This window comes from Homarus americanus, unplaced genomic scaffold (genome assembly GCF_018991925.1).
Source record: "Homarus americanus isolate GMGI-L3 unplaced genomic scaffold, GMGI_Hamer_2.0 scaffold20930, whole genome shotgun sequence".
Classification (NCBI taxonomy): domain Eukaryota; kingdom Metazoa; phylum Arthropoda; class Malacostraca; order Decapoda; family Nephropidae; genus Homarus; species Homarus americanus.
Window position 1 is genome coordinate 10856585 of NW_024748502.1, and position 25398 is coordinate 10881982.

The 25398-nt window shown below is 38.8% G+C and overlaps 1 protein-coding gene across 1 annotated transcript; it reads right to left on the reverse strand.

Moving 5' to 3' along the window:
- Positions 1-1776: 1776 nt before the first annotated feature.
- On the reverse strand, positions 1777-24132 carry LOC121880316 (required for meiotic nuclear division protein 1 homolog; the record flags this gene model as incomplete). Its single annotated transcript, XM_042387475.1, is given in 3 exon segments — positions 1777-2397; positions 15890-15955; positions 24034-24132. Coding segments are annotated over 3 exon segments (714 nt in total), but the record flags the coding sequence as incomplete, so codon positions are not given.
- Positions 24133-25398: the final 1266 nt, after the last annotated feature.

Consider the following 25398-nt stretch of genomic DNA (forward strand, 5'->3'; position numbering starts at 1 on the left):
TCCATTCCTCATTATTTATTACTTTTACTATACTGTATTTCACTGTAGATTTTTTTTTTAATTTTGAAAAAGAAATTTAATTTTTTTTTTATCTGTCGGACTTACGACCATTCGGACTTACGACCTGGATTTAGGTCCCTAACCCCGTCGTAAGTCGGGGAGCACCTGTACAGTTAAATTTATATTACAGTCGACCCTCGTTAATTCGGACCCCTTTAATCCAGATTTCGGATAAATCGGACGAAATCTGAACTGTCCGTATCAAATTTCTGGTTCTGGGATTGTCCCAGTAGCAATTGGGGTTGCAATTTCAAATTCTGTGTCATTACTAAGAAATAAAGAAGTCACTGGTGTACTGCAGTCTAAGATATAAAGAGAGACATAGCTACATGTTTTGTGGACTACCCACTTTACAGTATCCTTTTCATCACTTTGCAATAAACCTCGTTATGCCTATGTGTTTCTGATAATTACCATAACATTATATATTTATATATTTAGCGGTTGTACAAACACAAGGCCTCACACATGCCATTCAGACTGACAGACTTGACAAGTTTTACCAACCATAAAGACAGTTGAAGCTTTAAACATCACTCACAATGGATCTTGAATATTCCAACTGTAATCAGACATACCTAAAGTTGCCTCAACAATTGCAACCCCAGTTGCAATATCAAATTCTGTGTCATTACTAAGAAATAAAGAAGTCACTGGTGTACTGCACTCTACGATTAAGAGAAAACGGACGACTCAGGCATCCTGAAGTGAGAGAAAACGGACTCCTATGACGGGGCACTCAAATAAACATACACATAGCTGTATAATGCAATATAAACCCCTAAATCGGTTAATTCGGACAATCGGCTAAAACGGACACCCTTCCCCCCTATTAGTCCGTTTTAACGAGGGTCGACTGTGTACTATTTAATTTATATTATGCTATTTTATATGTATTTGACTCAAATTTAATGAAATGAACAATGCAGGTAGCTATTGTTCTGTGAAAGAACAAGCAACTTAAATTAGGCTTTGAAGAGTGTTATCGTCAGCCGTGGAACCTAACTCCCCTCATTTCCCATGAGCCTTTAGTCTTACCAACTACACGATTCTCCAGCAACCTAACCACTGCGGTTGGTCAGGGAATACTGTAGAACCTTCCGCTCAATGTTTAAAATAAATTTTAAGTTTTTCAATTTTTTTTCACCTGACTTTTTATTTCTCTCCCCCATTTTTTTTAAAAATAATGCCCATCATTTCTGTATGTTTCATGTCATTTCTGACAACGTCATGTTTTTTCATCTGAAATTTTTGTGTCATTAGAAGCAACCTCAAAATGCTTCATTCAGAGTGAATACCACAGTATAAAACACATTATGAAATTTTCCATATTTTTTTCATTCATTATTTTGGGTTTGTGACTGAACTCGAGGCTTACACCAAAAAATATTGAAATTGATGATGCAGTGACGAAAAATGGGAATAACTTAGGGCGATGCATTATATCAAATCATTATACAGTATTGAATCATGCTATCTCAAGGGTCTACTGTACTGTATTTTCTCTCAGTCCACAAAAGCTCCATCAAGCTTGTGAAAGGAAATAACATTACAGGTACAGCAGCACATATGGTTGGACAAACAGAGGAGTTTAACACTTTATGCCACTCTACAGAGGGGTCATATTAATACAGCAGTTAAATTATGCAGTAATCTAATAATATTGCTATATTTACTGCTTCCAGATAATAAGCACAATAAACTAAATATCTTTACCTCTTCTGACTCTGCTAGTGGTTGCTTCTTTTTCCTCTGTGTTCTTTTCTTTGCTTGAAGGGAAGTTATTCTGTTATGAATGTGTGTGAAGCCATTTTTACCTTGAGATACGTGCCGTATACTTGGGGCTATTCCACTTGGCAAGGATAAACTACCAGCTGCAACCTGGTTCAGTAAGCGAGTTGACGGTTCCCATGGTAACTGACCAGATAAAACACCGAACTTGTGACTCCGTCTGAACAATGCACTTCTGTTAAAATTTATCTTGCTAAACTCTGAGGAGACTGCAGTGGTTAATGATGACTGTATGCTCTGTAAAGTAAGACCATATCTAATGTTTGTGACACAAGAGGTTTTATTGGCCAACTGTTGGAGCTGCGATTCATTCTGAAGAATTTTTTTTTTACAGCAGGCTGGAGGTAGGTAACTGTTATAACTATGAAATGGCAAACACAAGAATGGTATCATTGGGTCCGGGGCTCTCTTATAAGTGGCTGAATCATGTATTGAGCACTGCGTCCATGTAGATCTGTTTCTTGACTCTTGCACTGGAAGCACCTTGGTAACTCCTCTAAAATGTCTCATCAGTGTTCTGCCATATACACCTTGAATGGCCATTCTCTGGAAAAATAATATACCCTGTATCATACTATAACAATCAGAAAATTTCACATCTGCAAATTATTTACATATATTTACTACAAATACCGTATATCACGGCCTATAAGACGAAATTTGAACATTAAAAAAATCTGCCCAAAGTTAGGGGGTCGTCTAAACCACCAAGTTTAAAATTCTTACCTCTTAAATATTGTGGTTTAGTGTGTCAAGAGTGGTGATGAAAACATCGTAAGCCACTCACAAGGTCTTACCACTAATTATTTTATACTGAAACTTACGTTTGGCAAGCTGGATTCAAATTAAGATTACCGGTATATTAAAATAATAAAAATGTATTATAAACCTGTCTAACATACCGTAAAAGAGATTTATACCCCTATAATAAACACAGCTATCATCACACACCCCTCCCCACGCCCCCCCCCCCATTTGCCAGTGAGGAGCCGTGGAGGTGGTCAGTAATGCATACCGGTATCGGTATATTTACTCATAATAATATTTATCTCCTATAAATAATTGATTTAAATTTTATTTTTTTCCAAAGAATATTCAGTAAATGAGTGCATTAATTCTTGAAACTATCGATGGTTAATTACAGACGCTCAAGTGACGTCACTAGTGTTTACACTACACCAGCTGGTAATATTTGATGCCATTACTTGAAGTGAATTGGCCTTATTTTAAGTAACTAACTATAAATAAATACAAAAATTAAAAAAAAAGATCAAAACTGAGAAATAATATACTGTATGTATGTTGTGTTGTCAAAGTAAGAGGAACAATTGTGTAAGTACGTAATATTTTTTCACTCAAATCCTAATGAAACACTACTGGAGAACATTCCTTTGTCGCAAAACAGTTTATAAATTAAAGAAAATAATTACAGTGTGTTTAATATATTACAGTATATTATAAATAAATAAATAAAACAAATAATTCGGTAAATCTATTTAAAGTAAATGGAAAATAAGCAAACATGTTATTTACCAAGACCCTTCCGTCTGGCTCAGGGTGAGATGGAGGGGAGATAAAGAAGGCTATTTATAGCCCATCAGAAGTGACCAGTACCCTAATGCACCATAAATAATTCATTGAACATTCATTTTTTGTACATAGTATATTCAGTATATATATATATATATATATATATATATATATATATATATATATATATATATATATATATATATATATATATATATATATATATATATATATATATATATATATATATATATATATATATATATATATATATATATATATATATATATATATATATATATATATATATATATATATATATATATATATATATATATATTTGTGTAATAAATGTATGTAGTAAGTACATACTGGTAACCTTTTTCACTCAAATCCTAATGAAACACCACAATTAGAATACGGTGGTTGCTGTTGAACCACATGTTGTATAAATAGTCACACCACCGAGACGAGGGAACACTCCCACCACGCTTCAGTGACGTCACTAGTGTTTACACTACACCAGCGGGTATAATTTGATGACATTACTTGAAGTGAATTGGCCTTATTTTAAAAAATCAAGGATGGTTGGTAAAGGACTACTGAGTCAGTGGGTAAGTGTCACATTTGGGGTACTGGTCTTATACAGCAAATAGAGCTCAAAAGCTACTTTTTAAATGGAAATTTGGGGGGGGCGTCTTATGCACCCCGCCGCCTTATAGGCCGTGATATACGGTATAGATTACAATACGAGTGATATCTCCGTTAACCGGAACAATTGGTGCAGAGCACTTCCGGGGATGAGAGATTTCCCCGATAAGGAGACGACTCTCTCATAGCAGGAAAAAAATCCCTCATCCCCGGAATTTTCCGGAATTCTCCGATAGCTGGAATTGAAATTTGCTCGGAAAATCATTCCCAAAGCCGGAATTTTCAAAAAATTTCCGGTTATGGGAACCAATTTTCCGAGGCTGAAAATAGAGAGCATTTTCTGAAAATGTCTAGAGTAAAGACGAAAGTTAAAGTAATTTGGGGGAGAACCTGAACCTGACTCAACATCAGGTGGAGGTAGGGTGGGGGATTAGTGGTCTCATATTACTGACCTTCTGATGCAATGTCAGGTCATCCTTTCTCGGGTGGGGGGATTAGTGGGTCTCATGACCTGATGTCTTGAATAAACACGAAACCTAAAGTATTTTAGGGAGATTGTGATAAGTATAAGTATAAATGAGCAAAGTTGTATCCCTTCAACTAATATTATACTAAATAATATTTAAAATATGGAGTGAGAATGTGTGTACAGTCAACAAAATATTATTCTGCACCTTTAAGAGTTCCTACAGTATGACACACCAGACCAAGAATTTTGAAAACACTCATGAGTCAAAGCGGATAGAATTTACCATAAGGTGTTTCGGTGTGTCTGTGTGCACAATGTGTTACAAGATGCGAATAGAGCAGTTAAAATCATATAACTATACAGTATCTATAAAATAATCTTATTAATATCAAAAGCAATTGCCATTACAACACCTGCTGTTTGCTCTGATGGTCTGCCCTTAGCAGATCGAAACTGCTCCATTTTTAACAGATTCATTACATTCTTTTAAATGAGCACACTTCCTCTGGCGAAATTCTTTGCTACACTATTAAATATCACTGACAACGTTTTAGCTTTGTGAATTCTACAGCCAGTTACCCTCAGTCAACCCCCTATTCTTTTCATATATTGTGACATATTAAAGAGATATAGCTTGTTTCTTAACTCACATCTTTCCTGTAGCTCGGTTACCCATGCGTAATATTGTATAACTTTCCTACGTTACAAATGTTTCGTATTATTTTTTCTGGTTGAGGTCTTGTATTCTGCCACTTCTCATCACTTTCACAGATACTGGTTATAATCGTGAGTATTTACACAATTTCGTTGTATCTCAATGTACGTATGCGAAATTCCTATACAGCAGTTCAGTTTCTGGAGTGCCTGCCATTCCTACCGTATGTGGGTGACTAAACATAGTACAGTACTCCCTCTTTATCGACGGGGGTTACGTTCTGTAAACGGCCGTCGATAAAGAAACCGTCGATACCGTGGTTACGTAATTTTTCTAACTATTATTAGCATATGTTGAATAAATGTACCTTTAAGCATTAATGCGTTTCCTTTACACATAACCTTAAATAATAGTGTATAAATAATAATATAATAAGTGGACAAAAATACTAGCAAACTTACGATTTCATTTATTGAAGTGAACATCGGTCCTTACAGTAAACAAAACAGTGTACAGTACAGTAAAAGTCCAAAAATCCGGATGCCCAAAGCAAATTGTTTACCATTTATTATTACAACACTTTACACTGAAACGCGGGTAGTTTCAACAAAAAATATTGTATATTTCCATTCAAGTATTTATTCAAGTCAATTAGGAGGGCATATTATTGTAATACAACAGTTTTTTAACTAAACCATTCGAAAAGTGATTACGGTAACATCTTTTGAACGAAAGAAAGTGAGTCATTGTTTTCGTCACGATTTTATCCCACTTTCCACTTTAATACGTACGTCATTTCAACAAAAATATTACATTTCCGTGAATGTATTATATCAAGCACAGTATGAATAGAATATCATTGTAATATAACAGAATTTTAACCGAAAACTATTAAAAAAACGAGTAACATCTCAAGAACATCGGAAGCTTAGGTAAAGTCTTTTGTTTTCGACATGTATTTTATCCTATTTTACATTGAAATACATCACGTTTCAGCAAAACTACTATTTATTTCCGAGAATATATTCATTCAGGCGCAGTTTAGGTAAAATATACGTGTGATGTAATAATTTTTTAACTGAAAACGATTCGAAAAACACGTAGCCTCTAGCCCTGTTCAAGGAGAGGACTGGGAGAAGCTGTTTGGTGCTGCAGACGATGACAAGGAAAATGATTTTGATGGATTTTAATGAAAATATTCAGAAATATGGTATCGTAATATTTATTCAAGTCAATTAGGATATTATTGTAATACAATACAACAGTTTTTTAACTAAACCATTCGAAAAGTGATTACGGTAACATCTTTTGAACGAAAGAAAGCGCAAGTCATTGTTTTCGTCACGATTTGATCCCACTTTCCACTGTAATACGTACGTCATTTTAGCAAAAATATTACATTTCCGTGAATGTATTATATCAAGCACAGTATGAATAGAATATCATTGTAATATAACAGAATTTTAACCGAAAACTATTAAAAAAACGAGTAACATCTCAAGAACATCGGAAGCTTAGGTAAAGTCTTTTGTTTCCGTCATGTATTTTATCCTATTTTACATTGAAATACATCACGTTTCAGCAAAACTACTATTTATTTCCGAGAATATATTCATTCAGGCGCAGTTTAGGTAAAATATACGTGTGATGTAATAGTTTTTTAACTGAAAACGATTCGAAAAACACGTACCCTCTAGCCCTGTTCAAGGAGAGGACTGGGAGAAGCTGTTTGGTGCCAAAATAAAAATCCGGCTAAATAATCCGTCGATAATCGAAACCGTCGATAAAAAATCCGTCGATAAAGAGGGAGTACTGTACTACGGTATAGTATATAATGCTATGACATTATCTGGTTTAAGTGCTATGGGTTTTATATTCCTGATAATTTCTCTGTGGTTACTACACATGGTATAAGGAATAACAGCACATTAGTTTTACAATGAATCACACAATCAGAGATACCAACCTTACCAATACATGACGTCAGTCTCGCAGTGTTCGTTGTGAGAGCCATTGCACCCAGGGGTGCAGAATAATTTTTTGCTGAGTGTACATAGGGTGGTGTAATGCATCTAGTGTGGCAGCATTAAATAGTTTTAAGGTGCAAGCCCTACTTGCTTCCTCTCGCTTTCAGCTACAGCCCTCCTGGCGAACAGGGAAGCAACTTGCATAAGTCTTCCCCTGCCAGTATACAGCCTCTTCACCATCATGACTCCAGCTGTGCCTCCTCGTGGCAACACACGGTAACTAGGTGCCCCCATGGGCCCAAGCTAAACTAGCAGGGGATCTCAGAATAGCAGTGGGCCCCAGAGGGACGGCACCTCGGCTCACTGGCATGTGGACACGTCCTGGCGCCTACCAAACACTGCCTCGCTGCCTTGAGGATTAACCTTGGTAGGTATAATACTACAGGAGAAAACCCCAAACGAAAAATCTGTGGTGGAGCCTCACATCAGGCAGACACACTTGCAAAGCTCCATCAAGACACCAACGGTGGTATAGGTGGAAGAGGCGACCAACATGGGAAACCACCGACTACATCAGCAGACACAGGCAATGTATGATGGACAGGCTACTAAGGCGAAACCAACAAACTGGACTATCGGCAGTCCATTGTAACTCTCTCTCTCCCCAATCGTTGCAACACTAGATTAGGAAAAGAGAGAGCCAAGATGTGTGGTTGCAGCCAGCGCTCCTGCCTCACCACATAAATCAACTCACGTGCAGCCGTCATCCAACTCGTCATACTTCCCATCATCATCAAAACCCCTATGCCCCTAAAAGTTCAATGGCGATGGACGAGTGGCGAAGGGGATGGGCAGAGATGACTGCCGGGAGTCTCTAGACACAACTCTGCACATGGGCACCACAGATACAATGGTCGTTTATGCAATGGGATCTAGGCAGCAGTATAATCTGGTCCTGTCCGTGCGACTGAGCAGCCCTTTCGAGGAGCCACTCTGCTCACCCCACATGGGGAGGGGGCTAGAAAAGGTACCATAAACATAGCCTGCCTGAAGAACCAACCTGACTGGGCAACTGCACCCAGTAAAGTCATCCTTGTGTGGTCAAAAACACAATTATAGTCCCAGATCAAAAAAATAAAAAAATAAAAAAATAAATAAATAAATAAATATACAACCTCTTATGGTCGCTGCATGGAATGTCAGGACCCTTCTGGATACTGGCACAAATAAGAATCCTGAAAGAAAAACCGCCCTGGTGGCAAGAGAGCTGGCTAGGTACAACATTGACATAACGGCCATTAGCGAGTCCCAGCTCCCAGATGAGGATCGACTCACAGAACGGGGCTCTGGCTATACCTTCTTCCGGAAGGGTAAGCCTGCTGCAGAGAGAAACGGCATTTATGGAGTTAGCTTTACCATCAAGTAACGCAGCCTACACAGGCTAACTGAAATGCCTGTTGGGATCAATAAGCTCCTCATGACGCTCAGAGTCCCACTGAATCACTCACGCCATGCCTTTTTCATCAGTATATACGCCCCAACACTGGATGCAGAAGATGACGTCAAGGAGGCCGTTTATGCCGACCTTGACAGAGTGCTAACCTCTATTCCCAGAGAAGATAAGGTTGTGCCCCTTGATGACTTCAATACCAGAGTTGGCAGAGATGCTGACATTTGCCAAGGAATCATAGGGAGAAATGGACTAGGCAAGTGTAATCCCAACGACCTATTCCTCCTCAGCAAGTGTGCTGCACACAACCTCACTGTCACCAATACCTTGTTTGGGCAGGCTGACAAGTTCAAGGGTTCGTGGCAACACCCACAATCCAAACACTGGCATCTCATTGACAACATCACTGTTAGAGAAAGTGATCGCTGAAATGTTCTCATCGCCGGAGCAATGAGTGGCTCAGACCACTGTGACACTGATCATCAACTCGTCAAAGCCAAGCTCTCACCTCACATTGCCCCAAAACAGCAAAGGCAACAAGCCTCCAGAAGAGGTTTCTAACACTAAGCGTCTGGAGGATCTAGTGGTAGCACATGCTTCAGAGAGCAGCTTGAAAATGGGCTGATAAACAACCCGACAACGAACAACCCAAACCCCAGTGCCGAATGGGATATTCTCAACACTGTCATGACAAAAACCTGCAGAGAGACCCTCGGCCAGATCGAAAGAATACACCAGAACTGGTTTGATGAAAAAGACCTGGCAATCAATGTACTCGTCGATGATAAATGTGCTGCTTTAACTGACTAGCAGAACAACCCTCAGTCTAGGACCAAAGCTGATGCCTTCCACAAGAAGACAGCGACGGCCCAGCGGGAACTTTACAATCTAAAGAACAACTGGTTTAAAAATAAAGTACAGTGGTCCCTCGCCTAACGAACACAATCAGTTCCACAGAGTCATTCGTTAACCGAATCTATTATTTCAATGGGATATTGAGTAATTGGTTGCAGCTCAGGAAAGTACATACAAAGTATAAACAAAATGCAGTACAGTACACTTACTTTAAGGTGTGTATGTAGAATGCTGCTGGTTGATGATGATGATGGTAATTAGAAGTGGGGGTTGGAGGAGGAAAAGGGAGAAGAGAAGGAAGTGGGGATGGAGAAGGGAGAAGAGCAGCATTTTAAGGTTTCTTGGAAGGCGAGTCACCTTCCATAATAATGTCAGGAACCTCTGGACTAACAGATTCTCTAACATGAAAATCCTCTCTCCTTTATGAAAAGGAACACTGAGGGGAATCATCTTTCTCACGCTGCCTTTTAGAGAAGAAACTGTCAAGTGTTAGTTGTGAGGCATTTCTCCTCCTGATCATTAGCTGGTTCTTGAAGAAAGAAACCACTTTGTCCTCCATGGCACACAACATAGGTTCTGTTGTTTTCACATCAGGGTGCCTTAAAGCCAGTTTCCTAAACATCTCCCAGTGGTGAACAACATCTTTTAAGTCTGAAGAAGACATATGGTCATCACTTTCCTTTTCCTCCTCACCATTGACTGTTTCAAGCATCTCATCCAGTTGTTTCAAATCTTCAGGAGAAAGTTCCTGCTCATGAGACATCACAAGCTCTTCAACATCCTCCTACTCCACTTTGAGTCCTATTGATTGACCAATGGACACAATCTCCTTGTCCAACTCCGCTTCTTCCTGAAATCCCTCAAAATCGTGGACTGCTGATGGCCACAGTGCTTTCCATGCAGAATACAGGCATCGAGTAGAAATTTCTTGCCATGCTGGCACGATCAATTTTACAGCCTCCAGGATGTTGTATTGCGTCTTCCAGAACTGTGCCAGTGATAGATCAGGATCAGTGGCAGTTGCCTGATGACACCTTCTAAACATCTTCATATACAGCTTCTTAAAGTTGCTGATTACATTTTGGTCCATTTGCTGCATAATTGATGTAGTGTTGGGAGGCAAAAAAAAAACTTTGACAAAGTCAAATCGACCTCCAAAGTGCTGGCAAGTTCAGGGTCATGTCCAGAAGCATTATCCATAAGGAGAAGAGTCTTTAAAGGAAGTTTATTGGTGGTGAGGTAAATCTTCACAGTAGGGCAAAACACCTCAAATGCCCATTCATTAAAGAGCTGTCTAGTTACCCATGCCTTACGGCTTGACTTCCAATAAACTCCAAGTTGTCCTCTTACCACCTTTTGTTGCTTGAACACCCTGGGGTTCTCAGAGTGGTATACGAGCATGGCTTCAGTCTGAAATCCCCTGAAACATTGGCACCAAGCAATAGAGTGAGACGGTCCTTCATGGTTTATGCCCCGGTAAAGCAACTTCATCTCTAGTGATGAATCTCCTTTTGGGCATTTTCTTCCAGAACAGCCCGGTTTCATCCACATTGAAAACTTGCTGTGGAAGATAATCCTCTTCATCCACCAATTTCTTGAACTCTACTCCAAAATTTTCAGCTCCTTTATCTGCACTGCCAGCTTCACCATGCCTAACAAAGACTATAAATGGCAGTTCTTTTCTTAAACTTATCGAACCAGCCCTTGCTGGCCCTACACTCTTCAAGCACAGTTTCAGAAGAACTAGGTTTAACTTCCTTCAAATGTTCGTAAATTTCCCAGGCTTTATCACAAATGAATTCAGTAGAAATGGAATCTCTCTTCATTTGTTTTTCTTTAATCCAAATAATAAGTAACCTCTCTGTTTCTACAATTAATGATCTACCTTTAAACACTCTGGAAGATTTGTCTCTCACTTTCACTTCTTTAAATTTGTCTTTCTGCACAATAATTGTAGACACAGTTGATGCCAACATGCCATATTCTTTAATCAGTACATTGGTTCTAATGCCATCTTCATGTTTCTTAATAATTTCCTGTTTCACTTGAATTGAAATTGCCGTTTTAGATTTCTTTGGACCCATGCTTGATACAGTAATTTCACCAATAAAATTTTAAGTTCACTAGCTGTAATTAAAGATTATTTTATTTAAATCAACACTGCACTGCACTATATAATATCAATATGTTAACCAAATTTCAGAATGCCCAATAATTTTAATGTAAAAATATTCAGGAGACCAACAATCTCGATGTTTCCTCCACTGTAAACAAAGTTAAACAGAGAAACTTTGGCAGGTGAGTCAAGCGGCTGATGGGCGCACAAAAACTAGTTCCCTGTACTGCATATATTATCAATATGTTAACTAAATTTTAGAATGACATAATTTTAATATAAAAAATGCAAAAATATTAAGGAGCACAACCCTCTTGATATTTACTCCACTGGAAACGAATGTAAACATAGAAACGATTACTGTATTGGCGGACTAGCCGATCAGCTGATCAAATGATGCGCACAACACAGCGTGTTTCTCGTAAGGCTTTCGTTAATCGAAGTTTTGTTCGTTAATTGAACTAAAAATCCTTATGGGAGCTAATTTGTTAACTAAATTTTTTTTAATTGGACCTTTGGTTAACCGAGGGACCACTGTACGTGAAACACAAAATTTTTAGATCAGCACAAGATGCGTGAATTTTTCAATTCCACTAAAATATTTTATGGGCCAATTACTCGTGGCACAGCCCACCTCCGCTCATCCGATGGTAACTGCATAATTAAAGACAATGAAGGCCTCCTTCAGTGCTGGAAAGAGCACTTCCATTCACTGCTCAACCAAAAAACCGGTGTGGATGTCCCGACTACCCAGCAGGTCCCTCAGCATCCACAGCTGACCCACCTCAGCTATCCTCCATCCCTGGATGAGGTAGCTACTGACATCAAACATATGAAAAATAACAAAGCCCGATGGAATCCCAGCCGAGATGTATAAAGCAGGAGGACCTCTGCTTACCAGCCGTCTCCACTTTCTCCTGGAGAATATATGGGAAAAGGAGGAAATCCCACAAGTTCTTAAAGATGCCTCCATCGTCAATGTTTATAAGAACAAGGGGGACCGGTCAGACTGTGGCAACTACCGCGGGATCTTGCTGCTGTCCATAGCTGGCAAGATTATCGCCCAAGTCCTCCTAAACAGACTTCTTCCTGAGGCGCAAAACTTCCTCCCAGAATCTCAATGTGGCTTTAGACCAGGGGTGTCAAACTCATGGCCCGCGGGCCAAATGTGGCCCTTTGGATGGTCAGGTGTGGCCCGCGAGATGATGGTAAAATTTATCAGCCTGTGTAATTATGATAGAAATAGATAATGAAGGAAAAAATGCAGATATGAATGAGTCAGAAAATTCTGAAATGATCTTGAGATCATTGTGGCAATAATTGAATTTATATTGTTGATGCTTGTAATAACACTACTGTGAAGGAAAAATTACTATAAATAATGCATATACCTGTATACGCCTTTTGCTATCCTATTACAGTATTAGCGTTAATCATGTTTATTAAGTAAAGTGAATATTACATATTTAAGATCAGACAAACCTAAACGAGGTATTCCTGGTAAGCCAGGTAAGACAATGTGTGAAGCTGTAAACCTCAATCCTGCAAATATGTGATATAGCACTCGTGTTGGCCCTGAAGAGGATAACTAAAATAAGAATTGGCCCTCGAAAGGTTTTGAGTTTGACACCACTGCTTTAGACCATCATGTGGCACCACTGACATGATCTTTCCTGCCCATCAGATACAGGAAAAGTGCAGAGAACAGCGTCGTGACCTGTCCATGGCTTTCATCGACCTAACCAAGGCCTTCGACTTGGTCAACGGGGAAGCCCTCTGGTGGACCATCAGCCGTTTTGGCTGCCCACCAAAATTCATCGTCTTTGTGAGGCAACTCCACGATGGCATGAACGGCAGTGTCCTACACAATGGCACCCAGTCTGAGTTCTTTCCCATCCAAACGGGGGTTAAACAAGGGTGTGGCACCAACTCTCTCTTCCATTTTCTTGGCTGCCTTCCTTTCTCGTGCCAGCACCAATTTAGCTGGCGGGGTGGACATCCAGTACTGGATGAAGGGTCTTTTCAATATAAGACGACTCCAGGCAAGAACAAAGGTGTCGGCAGCTTCCATTACCAAGCTTCACTATGCAGACGACTTCACCCTTGTCGCTCACACTGAACGCGACCTACAGGAGATCGTGAACACCTACGCAGATGCGTATGCAGTGCATACGCATAGTCACATTGCACACTTCGGCCTTGAGGTGAATGTACATAAGACTCAGATTCTCTTTCAGCCTGCCCCTGGTTCAGCCACACCTCCACCATCCATCCAGCTTATCGGTACTACCCTCTCTAATGTACAGTCAACCCTCACTTTACACGGTCCCACATTCCGTGTTTCCACGTTTACCGGTGCCCTGCCAGAACCCAGGATGCTCACATTCCGCGGTGGGTGTAACCCTTTACATGGGTGAAGTATAATTTTTTTATTTAGCTCATAAAATTCATACAAATTATCTGGCCAGAATATAATTTACATTGCTGGAATTCTTACAATTTGATGATCATTTTGAATATAAACATCATAGATTTTGCATTAGACATACCAATTTTAGATGTAATGTTTACTCTGAGTAAATATGTTATCTTTTGTGCAAAATATATGACATTTATATTCAAAATATTCCTGGTCTTACAAGGAATCCAGCAATGTCAATTATATTATCCTAACTTTAATCTGAGGTACAGGTAGTTCTGCTATAATGCGATAATTGTGTTCTTGTAAAATATCGTGTTATAGAAAATCGCGTAATAGAAATAACAGGGCTTATGGAGAAAATAGGGTTAGGTGCAGATTACTCGAAATCGAAAAAATTTAGTATTTAGCCTAACACAAAGGATAGCACAGTCTAAATAAATGTTACATTCATATCTAATAATGAAATCATACAGTAAATTTAACACTTTACCTTGAAAAAATATGAATGTAACTTGATGGGGGAGAAGGGTGATTTTGAGGTTGATAACATTGAGCTTCTCTTCAAGTGTTATATCCTTTCTTTTACGATAATCACCGGGAATTCTATCATCAGAGCGCCTTTTGGAGATATTCTTCTTTACCATATTCACAGTTAATACCACAAAATTGGAGAAATAGTAAGCAAAAATCGCGTTATAGCAAACAAGCGTTCGCGTTATACAAATATTGTTCCGAATTCATAAATCGCGTTAGAGCAAATTCGCGTTATCAAAACACGCGTTATAGCAGAACTCCCTGTATTATTTAATACTAAATGTTAAAATCTAGTTTTTTCACCCACTCTTTCTCTTGAAGGGAGGGTTGGTGGGAGGTGGGGGGAGGGTTGGGACGGACTGACCATCTGGCTCGTTGGAAGAGGGGGGAGGCAAGGTGGGGTAATTTGATTGACAGATAGTGTCGTGAAGAATATTTTTTTTTTATTAACTGAAGATATTTGTTTTAGCTCATAAAATTCATACAAATTACCCGGCCAGAATATAATTTACATTGCTGGAATTCTTACAATTTGATGATCATTTTGAATATAAACATCATAGATTTTGCATTAGACATACAAATTTTAGATGTAATGTTTACTCTGAGTAAATATGTTATCTTTTGTGAAAAATATATGACATTTATATTCAAAATATTCCTGGTCTTACAAGGAATCCAGCAATGTCAATTATATTATCCTAACTTTAGTTTGAGGTATTATTTATTACTATACCTGGTTTTCCCCCCAAAATTTCTCAGAGGGAAGAGCCAGTGAGTGTACTGTGAGAAGAGGGGGAGGGAGTGGAGTCCATTATTTGAATGGACATTAACTTGGTGACTGTATTTCTCTATTTCTCTTAAGTATTAATTGTGTGCATGTACCATCATAAAATTAAGATGTTATTTTTACGAGAACATAGGTATTTTGTTGGAAAAAGTGGAGTTTGGGGGTCAGCTGGTCTCTATTTCATTTAATCCCATATGTTATGTTATTCACTTTACGCGTTTCTCACTTTCCGCGGTACCCTGTGGGTTACATTAACCGCGTAAAGTGAGGGTTGACTGTACCTACTTTCAGTATCTTGGCTTCCACCTGTCTACCACTGCAGACACCAATGAATACTTTATCTAAAAGTTTGGTTAAATAAATATATTTTATAAAACAAAAGATCTACATGATACAGGCATGAATGGAGCTGTATGTTACAACAAAGACAAGTGGTATTTTCCACTTTTCACAGAAAAATTTCCCCCAAGTCTAAGTGGTGCATCTCGCAAGAGCTGTATTTATTTATGCAAACACCACTATACACATACAATATAGTTAATACTGTAAACAAAATAATGTATACTAGTACTATACTGTACATATTGTACTGTACTCACCAGCAGATGCTGTCGTCTTGAACCTAGAGTAGGCAGACACTGTAGGCAGCTGACTGTAATACTTAACTGTAATCACAATGGAGGTGGGGGATTAATGGGTCATGTTATTGATCTGACCTGATGCAGTATGTCTATAATAAAGACAGTGTTTCCCACTTAATGAATGTACAGTACCTGTACAGTACAGTATACGCAACTATAATCACCTAATCACTTTTTACCGACTTAACATTACTTTAACACTATTTTTGGCTGCGTTTGTTCTGGTACTGTAATGTACAACACAAATTTTATGCAAAAACAACAGCGAGCAAGGGAACAACCTTTTAGAATGGAGAGAATATGAACTAAGCAATCCAAGCAGTTAGGCCACCCACATGCCTGACACATAGGATGCATTGGAGTATGATACAATCTCTCGGAATGCCCTGATAATTTATTCCAAGGCCCAGAACAGAGTGATGTGCAGAGATTCTGCTTTTTTTTTCAAGAAAATGTTCCTGATTTCCAACCTTGAAAATTTTTTCACAATTTTAAATTGATGGAAATTTTCCAGAAAAATTCCAAGCAAATTTCAATTCCAGATAACGGAAATATTACTTGTAAAGTATAGTGACCCCTCGATTAATGAACACCTCGGTTAACGAGATTTCGGTTAACGAATTACCTTCCATAAGATTCTTAACTTCGGTTAACGAGCATTCCCTCGATTAACGAATTCCTTACGAGCGTCCCTCAATATGTTTTCACTCGCACACTAGCTGTCGTTTTAGTCCGCCAATACAGTAATCGGATCTAGGGCTTAAATTCCTTACTATTTAAATAAATATCAAGACGTTTGTACCATTCAATAATTTTAAAAGTCTTATATTAAATTTTTTAGTTATTTTAACAATTATTTAACATAATTGAATACAGGGAAACTAGTTTTTAGCGCGCCAAACAGCCTGTCAACACACCAAGCATGCGTCGGTCTCTGTGTCTTTTCAGCGGATGTAACATCTTGCTTCAGACTCTCTTCAACATAAATGCTTTTTCTCTGTGTTTTCAGTCAAATTTTTTGTCACTTTTAAATTAATTTACATATTGATGATACATAGCACACTGCAGTGTTAATTTAAAGAAAATATCCTATATTTACAGCAATGAAACTTAAAATATCATGTGTTGAAATTGTTTTTGAATCCAGCATAGGTCCCAAGAAATCTAGAAAAGCGATTTCAATTCAGGTGAAACAGGAAATTATTAGAAAACATGAAGATGGCATTAGAAAAAATGTGCTAAGCAAAGAATATGGCATGTCGACATCAACTGTGTCAACATTCTTGCACAGAAAGACAAATTCAAGGAAGTGAAAGTGAGAGACAAATCTACCAGTGTTTACAAAGGTAATTCCCTAATAGCATAAACAGAGAGGTTACTTCTCATCTTGATTAGGGAAAAACAGATGAAAGGTGATTCAGTTTCTACTGAATCTATTTGTTAAAGAGCCAGGGAAATATACAAACATTTAAAGGTAGATCAACCTGGTTCTTCAGGCACAGACTGAAGATTTTAGGGCCAGTAAGGGCTGGTTCGAAAAATTTAAGAAAAAAAGTGGCATACAGTATTTAGTGTTGTTAGGCACGGTGAGGCTGCCAGTGCTGATAAGGAAGGGGCAGCAAAGTTTTTAGTGGAATTTAAAGAACTGATGGATACAGAAAATTATCTTCCACAGCAAGTGTTCAATGTAGACGAAACTGGGCTGTTCTGGAAAAAGATGCCCAAAAGGACATTCATCACCAGAGATCAAGCCTCTTTACATGGGCATAAACCCATGAAAGACCATCTCACTCTATTGCTTGGTGCCAATGCTTCAGGGGATTTCCGACTGAAGCCTATGCTTGTCTACCACTCCGAGAACCCCAGGGTGTTCAAGCAACAAAAAGTGGTAAGAGGACGGCTTGGAGTTTATTGGAAGTCCAACCGTAAGGCATGGGTAACAAGAAAGCTCTTAATGAATGGGCTGTTGAGGTGTTTTGCCCTTCTGTGAAGAGCTACCTAACCACCAATAAACTCCCTTTAAAGGCTCTTCTCCTTATGGATAATGCCTCTGGTCATGACCCTCAACTTGCCTGAACTTTGGAGTCTCAATTTGACTTTGTGAAAGTGTTGTTTTTGCCTCCAAACACTACATCAATCATACAGCCAATGGACCAGAATGTAATCAGCAACTTCAAGAAGTTGTACATGAAGAAAATGTTTAGGAGGTGTCATCAGGCAACTTCCAATGATCCTGAACTAACACTGAAACATTTCTGGAAGACACAATTCAAAATCCTGGAGGCTGTAAAATTGATTGTGTCATCATGGCAAGAAGTCTCCACTAGATCCCTCAATTCTTCATGGAAAGCATTGTGGCCATCAGTAGTCCATGATTTTGAGGGATTTGAGGAAGAAACAGAGTTGGACCAGGAGATTGTGTCCATTGGTCAGTCATTGGGCCTTGAAGTGGAGGAGGAGGATGTGGAAGAGCTTGTGATGTCTCATGAGGAGGAACTTACTCCTGAAGACTTGAAGCAACTGGATGAGATGTTACAGGTAGAGGCTGACAGTGGTGAGGAGGAAATTAAAAGTGATGACCATATGTCAGCTAAACAGTTGAAAGATGTGATTTACTACTGGGAGAAGTTCAGGGAACTGGCTTCAAAGCACCCAGAAGTGGAAAAACTGAACTAACTTTGTGTCATGTTGAGGACTCAGTGGTCTCCTTTAAACATAAGTTAATGGTGAGGAGGACAGATGCCCCACAGACCACAATTGACACTTTCTTCAGTAAAAGGCAGAGGGAACAAGATGCTATCCCTCAGCCTTCCACTTCAAGGAGAGAGGATGTTCATGGTGGAGAATCTGTCAGTCCAGAGGTTCCTGACATTTTCATGGAAGGTGACTCACCTTCCAAGAAGCAGTAAAATGCTTCTCCTCCACCTCCACTTCCTTCTCTTCTCCCTTCTCCTCCTCCACCTCCCACTTCAAATGCACATCATCATCATCATCCAGGAGCCTTCTACATACACACCTCAAAGTAAGTGAACTTTTCTACCATTTTTGTTGAATTTAGGAAATTTTCGGTGAGCTGGAACCAATTACCCAAAAACCCATTGAAACAATGGTTTCAGTTAACGAGTTTTTCGGTTAACGAGCAACCTGCTGGAACGGATTGTGCTCGTTAACCGAGGGACCACTGTATACTAACGTTATGCAAATACAGTGACCCCTCGGTTAACGAACTCAATCCGTTCCAGAAGGTCGTTCGTTAACCGAAAAGTTCGTTAACCAAAACCATTGTTTCAAAGCTCACCGTTCAACAAAAATGGTAGAAAAGTTCACTTACTTTGAAAGAACTCCTGGATGATGATGATGATGATAGGAATTAGAATGGGGGTGGAGGAGAAGGAAGAAGAAAAGGCATTGGGGTGGAAGAGAAGTCACCCCATGGCACCATTTCATCCATAAAATTTTAGTTCTCTTGGTGTATTTCAAGATTATTTTCTTTAAATCAACACTGCACTGCATTATATATTGTCAATATGTAAAATATATTTCAAAATGACCAATAATTTGCTTGGAAACACAGAAAAGCATTTAGTTGAAGAGAGTCTCAAGCAAGATGTTACCTCCACTGAAAACAGAGAGAGACTAACGCCTGTCTGGTGTGTTAACAGGCTGGCTGGCACGCCAGAAACTAGTTTCTTTACCTTCAATTATGTTCAATAATTGTTAAAATGACTAAAAAAGTTAATATTAAACTTTTAAAATTATTGAATAATATAAACTTCTTGATATTTACTAAAATAGTAAGGAATTTAAGCCCTAGAACCGATTAATGTATTGGCGGACTGATACTAAAGCTGGTTGCCCGGTCAGTGCAAGCGAAAACATGTTGAGGTCGGTTCGTAAGAAATTCGTTAACCGAATTGAAGATCCTTATGGAAGGCAGTTCGTTAACCGAAATTTCGTTAACCGAGGGGTCACTGTATGCAAAATTAATTGTCACGGCTGCTTCAAGGTTACATAGTGCCAAAGTGTGTGCCGTGCCGGGCCAAGGCGGGGTGGGGGGGGGGGGCTAGATGTCTTCGGGAACGTCCTCTTTTTTAATGTTCAGATATGACAACCCTAACCTTTCCTAATCTATTTTTTTAATAACGAAAAAGTACGATCAACAAATTCTTCGTATTTCTTTGCCCTGAGTCTAAACTGTGGGTAGTACCGGTAAGTAGTAAGCAGCTATCATATGGGGAGGTACTACTGCCTGGGAAGATATTGGAAGCATAATGTGTTGTTTAAAGGTAGACCCTGCTGCCATATGGCATCATGAAAATTGTGACCAAGTCCCAAGTTGTTCAACCAATTTTCTGCCTCATTTACACACAATTGCAGGGTCGCAATTGTTTCTCTTACTTTGACAACACAACATACATACCGTATATTGTTTCTCACTTTTGATTTGTTTTTCCATTTTTTATTTCTTTATGGTTCTTTATTATTAGTAGTACAGTGTTGTTGTTAATATCATTATTATTTTATTTTTTAATTTTGTATTTTATTTATAAATCTTATTTATTATGAATTATCACTTTATTTTTAAATTTGTATTTTATTATAAATTATATTTACTATGAATTATTATTATTACATTTTCGCTCCCCAGGCCCCGATATGGGTCAGTGACGTGTGCCAGGGTGGGCTAATTCCTTTTAAAAAAAAAAAAACCTAATCTTGGGTACGATTTACCTTGTGAGTTGGGTACAAGTTATCTAGGTACGAGTTGGCATGGGTACGAGTTAACTTTTTTGGGTAAGATTTGTATTGGGTATGAGTTGTCTTGGGTACGAGATGACCCTAACCCCACTGAGCCCCTTGAGTGGAGGACAAAATTGAGCGGCGATCGGACCGACTTATCACCGTGCAAGATGAAGTAATGTCTCTAATGCGAGCTTAGGGGCCTAAATATCTACCAAACAAAACATTTACCCAAGAAATGAATATCATATCCCAACTCAGCAATGAAAATATATTAAGAAATGATGGTAAACATTTACTTAAGTACTGCGAGCGATTTTGCCAGCAAAAACATTTTTTTCCTGCATGCATTTTGCTGTTTTTTTTCTTATTGGAGATAGTTGTTTTTTTCTGGGAAAAAAAAAACGATAATTTTTCGTTAACAACCCATCACATTATTATTTTTCTCTTACTAGTTAATACATCTCTCCAAAAATAAATGAGATATTCGTGATTTATTTGTTGTAATAATCACATTTTTCTAAGTCCCAATTTGATGTTATGGTGACACGCAACATCTCTCTCGTTCATTCGTTTGTGTGTTAGCACGCCTTGGTGCGTGGGTGAATGGAAATTACATAACGTTGCGCATCCGTCAGGTTAGGTTGGGTTAGGTCGTGGCCTGTTAGGTCATGAAGGTTAGGTTAGTACGTAGACCTAGTTTAGCTTTAACCTTTTTTTCCCATGAAAAAAATATTTTTTCGCTAGTATTCTTGCTGTTTTAGATGATTCTGATATTTATTTTTTGTGAAAATCAACTCGTTTTTAGCCCCAGAGATAAATGTCAGAATCTAAAACAGCAAGAATACTAGCAAAAAAAAAAAAAAAAAAATTTCATGGGAAAAAAAGGTGATGGGCGGTAAACAAAAAATTACCCCAAAAACTAATGTTTTCCTTATTTAACCTAACCTAAGATTACCTGACCTAACCCTCTAGCGGAAGGGGACGTTGACCTCCTCGACCCCCCAAGTGGTTATATATATATATATTGTCTGTATTTAACTTATCATTATTTAACCTAGCGTAACGTATTCCCTATTGTGGAGACGCTACTTTTTCAGAAATGGGTCATGCATTATATCGCATGGTAATGCGATTCATACGACCAGCGCACTACACACTCCCCTTCCCATGGCTTGGCAATGGGCTCACTCATGGTATTATAGTATAAAGAAACACATCCCCAAAAGAGAACTCTGTCACTAACACTTAACAAAAATTATGGTGGAAAAGCAGTGTGTTCTTGTTAGAATCGTTGGCAGCATTAATGGTAATTATATAGGACTAACCCGCGAAAGAAATTGGTTGAAAACAATTATAAAAAAGCAGGATTTTCATCGTTATATTATAGTGAACACCGTTGTAGTTTGTGGAAATTTGTTAAAAAATGGACATTTTTAAAATAAACGCTACTTAAAATTAGTGGGTATGAAGAACAGACCTAACCAAACAAACCTACCTAACCTTACCTAACTTCCCTGGTATATTAAACAGAAATCCGAGGCGTTTTCTGGACCTAACATGATACGGCAGCATTGGCGCTATGCAGCCCTGGTGGGTTAGTCCTATATATTATCCGCATTAATCTACACATTAACCGAAAAGATGCATCAAAACAAATAAGGCTGCAACAGTATCTCATTAATATTAACCAAATGACTGAAATCAAATAATTCGTGGTGGTAGTGCTGTTTTCAGACATTTCAAAATTTTCATGAGAAATACCTGAAATGCACAGAAAAAGAAAAATCAGATACTTTGTTCATATAATAGGTATGAGGGGATACACCCCATTTCGGCACCAATCCATTTCGTCACCGACCCGGTTCGTCACCAAAACCCCATTCCGTTACCAATATCAAATCTGTTTCATCACCACTAACAGTCGCTGGTATTAGTGACATATTGTAAGGTATTATTTTACACGAATATAAATTACACATGTACAGTATACAGACGAATCGAAAAGCATAGTTATTATTATACATGAATATTAATTATTTAATAAAGAAAACGATTAAAACATTGGTAAATAAACAAAATACAAAACAAATGAACATATGTTGTGTTATTACTATACATGAATATTAATTGTTTAATAAAGAAAACGTTTCAACATTGGTAAATAAACAAAACACAGAACAAATGAAGGTGATTTGGTACCAGCGGATAAATTAGGGAGCCACAAATTACCCAAAAGTACCAAAAAGTAAAGCAAATAAGGGTAAAATCTTAACGAATATCTGTTATACATACACAAAACATGTTTAATAATATTTTTAGTGTAATTTTGTAAAAATAATTTGTAAGATGAAATAATAAACAGCAAAAAACTTTCAATATTGGCGAACGCTAAATTCCAAAGAGTTCGTGAACAAGGGAGATAACTCGGATCCATCGTGATGCACTAACCTAACCTAACCTAATCTAACGAAGAGTAAATCCTACAGCTATGTTAAATACCCCAAAGTAACAGAAACATCGGTAATTATATCACCATTTTGGATAGGTGACTCTTTGGAATTTAGCGTTTTTCGCTGTTTATTATTTCATTATTTTGACTACATTTCAGTGAAAACATTATTAATCAGGTTTTATTGATGTAAAACATATATTCGTTAAGATTTTACCCTAATTTAATATACTTTTGGGTACATTTGGGTACTTTTTGGGTAATTCGTTGGACCGGATAAATTACGTGTTTATATTTTATTTTCGTCTTTACTAAATTTTCTTCGTGTTTGTTATTATTTTCTATCCCAAGCAACAGTTATTTTCGTGTATATATTGATGGGAATGAAAGCGGTGACGAAATGGGTAAAGCAGTGGTGACGAAACAGGTAAAGCAGTGGTTACGAAACAGGTAAAGCAGTGGTGACGAAACAGGTAAAGCAGTGGTGACGAAACAGGTAAAGCAGTGGTGACGAAACAGGTAAAGCAGTGGTGACGAAACGAGTTAAAAATAGTGGTGAAGAAACGGGTTGGTGACGATATGAGCAGACCCTGTATGAGGGTAAAAAAAATATTAATGGGTAGGAGTGCCAAGGGAAGGCAAAGACTGGGATAGATGAATGAAATTAAAAGCTGGGACCCCATAGAGATAAAAGGCCTTAGAGGATTGGTAAATACACCACGAGAATATTTAGAATGGAGGACTGTGGTAGGCAACTCTCGGATACCGGTATAAGGCCGATACTCTGATTAATATAATCATCCAAACAACGTTAGTGGAAAATATAAAAGAAATCGAAGGAATATTTTTAGTGTTAGCTCTCTCCCCCACCAATACCGTTATACAGTACAGTACAGTACACTGTAATTACCTTGTGTTGACAACATCCACCACACATACACACACCAATCAAAGGTTCCTGGTCCTGACAACCAAACGTTTATTCCTCAACTCTATAACGTCATTTTTCCTCACGTTTTCCTTGGGTATTAATGGACATTAAAAAGCATGAAATTTAGGTATAACTATTGTAATATCTTGGCAAAATATAAATATGCACATACAAAAACCCTACAATCATATAATATTATAACATAACATGGGAACATTAAACACTAATTGAACAAAAAATATCAAATAGAAGTTAGCGTCCTCTGATTTGGTGTAAAATGTATACATCCACCCTGGAATTTCACAGCCTCAGACAAGGCGATTAATGAATTAATAGATGGAGTTTGCAGAGCGTTTCTGGATTTTGTTTTCATTAATTTCAATTTAGAAAATAGTCTCTTCAACTCCATTGGATGTTGGAAGAGACTGTAGTGGATTTCCCCCCTACAAACGCTGTTTGTCGCTGAGTAGCCGACCCCACCAATTCCCCAGTGTATACCTCGTGGTCTTGTGGGGTTTTTGGGATTTTTGGTTCACACTCAGGATGGGATGGAGAAAGGAAACTCACGATGTGCTCTCATGTATACATGTTGTATTGGATGTACAATGCAGCTTGGTGCTGGGAAGGCAGCATGGTTACAAGCGTGATGTAGAGAGAGCTGGTTGGTGAGGACGCTCAGAGAAGGACAGCTTGTGAGTCGCCATGCTCGCCGGCGGGAGCGAGGACCGCCAGGCAGCGGAGGAGGAGCGAGGGCCGCCAGGCAGGCGGAGGGGGAGGAGGTGTTGCTGGCTGGTTGGTGGAGGTAGAAAGAGACAGGTCACCACGAGGTCAGGTCTTAAATAGCGGGGGGTAGGCATGGCTTAGTAGTTGACCCCCGCTCCGTGATGTATGGCGGCGCTGGTTGACCTAGACCACGAGGCACACACTGGGGAATTCGTGGGGTCGGCTACGCAGCGACAAACTGCGTTTGTAGGGGAGAAATCCACTAGGTGCAATAGGGCTCACAGTTTCGAGCATTGCGGCCGAAAGTCTGGTGATACCAGCAGAGGGTATATTTGTTGTGCTGGGGGCTGGCTGCTGTGCGTCTGAACTTGTAGGGCGTGGTGTGCGAGTCAGGAACTGGCGCAGCAGCGGGTATGGAGGAGTAGAACTGCTCAATGGTGTCCATCCTGCGGTTCAAAGTTTGCAACAGGTCCTTGATGTCTTGTGAGGTATTGCTCCGCTGAGGGGTGTTGACCCGGCTTACAAGTTCGATGGTAGGTACTGGTGTGACCGTGGCGGCAAGGGGTGCATCAGCGCACTCGTTGAAAATTCTATCTGCCGCGGTTGCAAATAGTTCTGGTG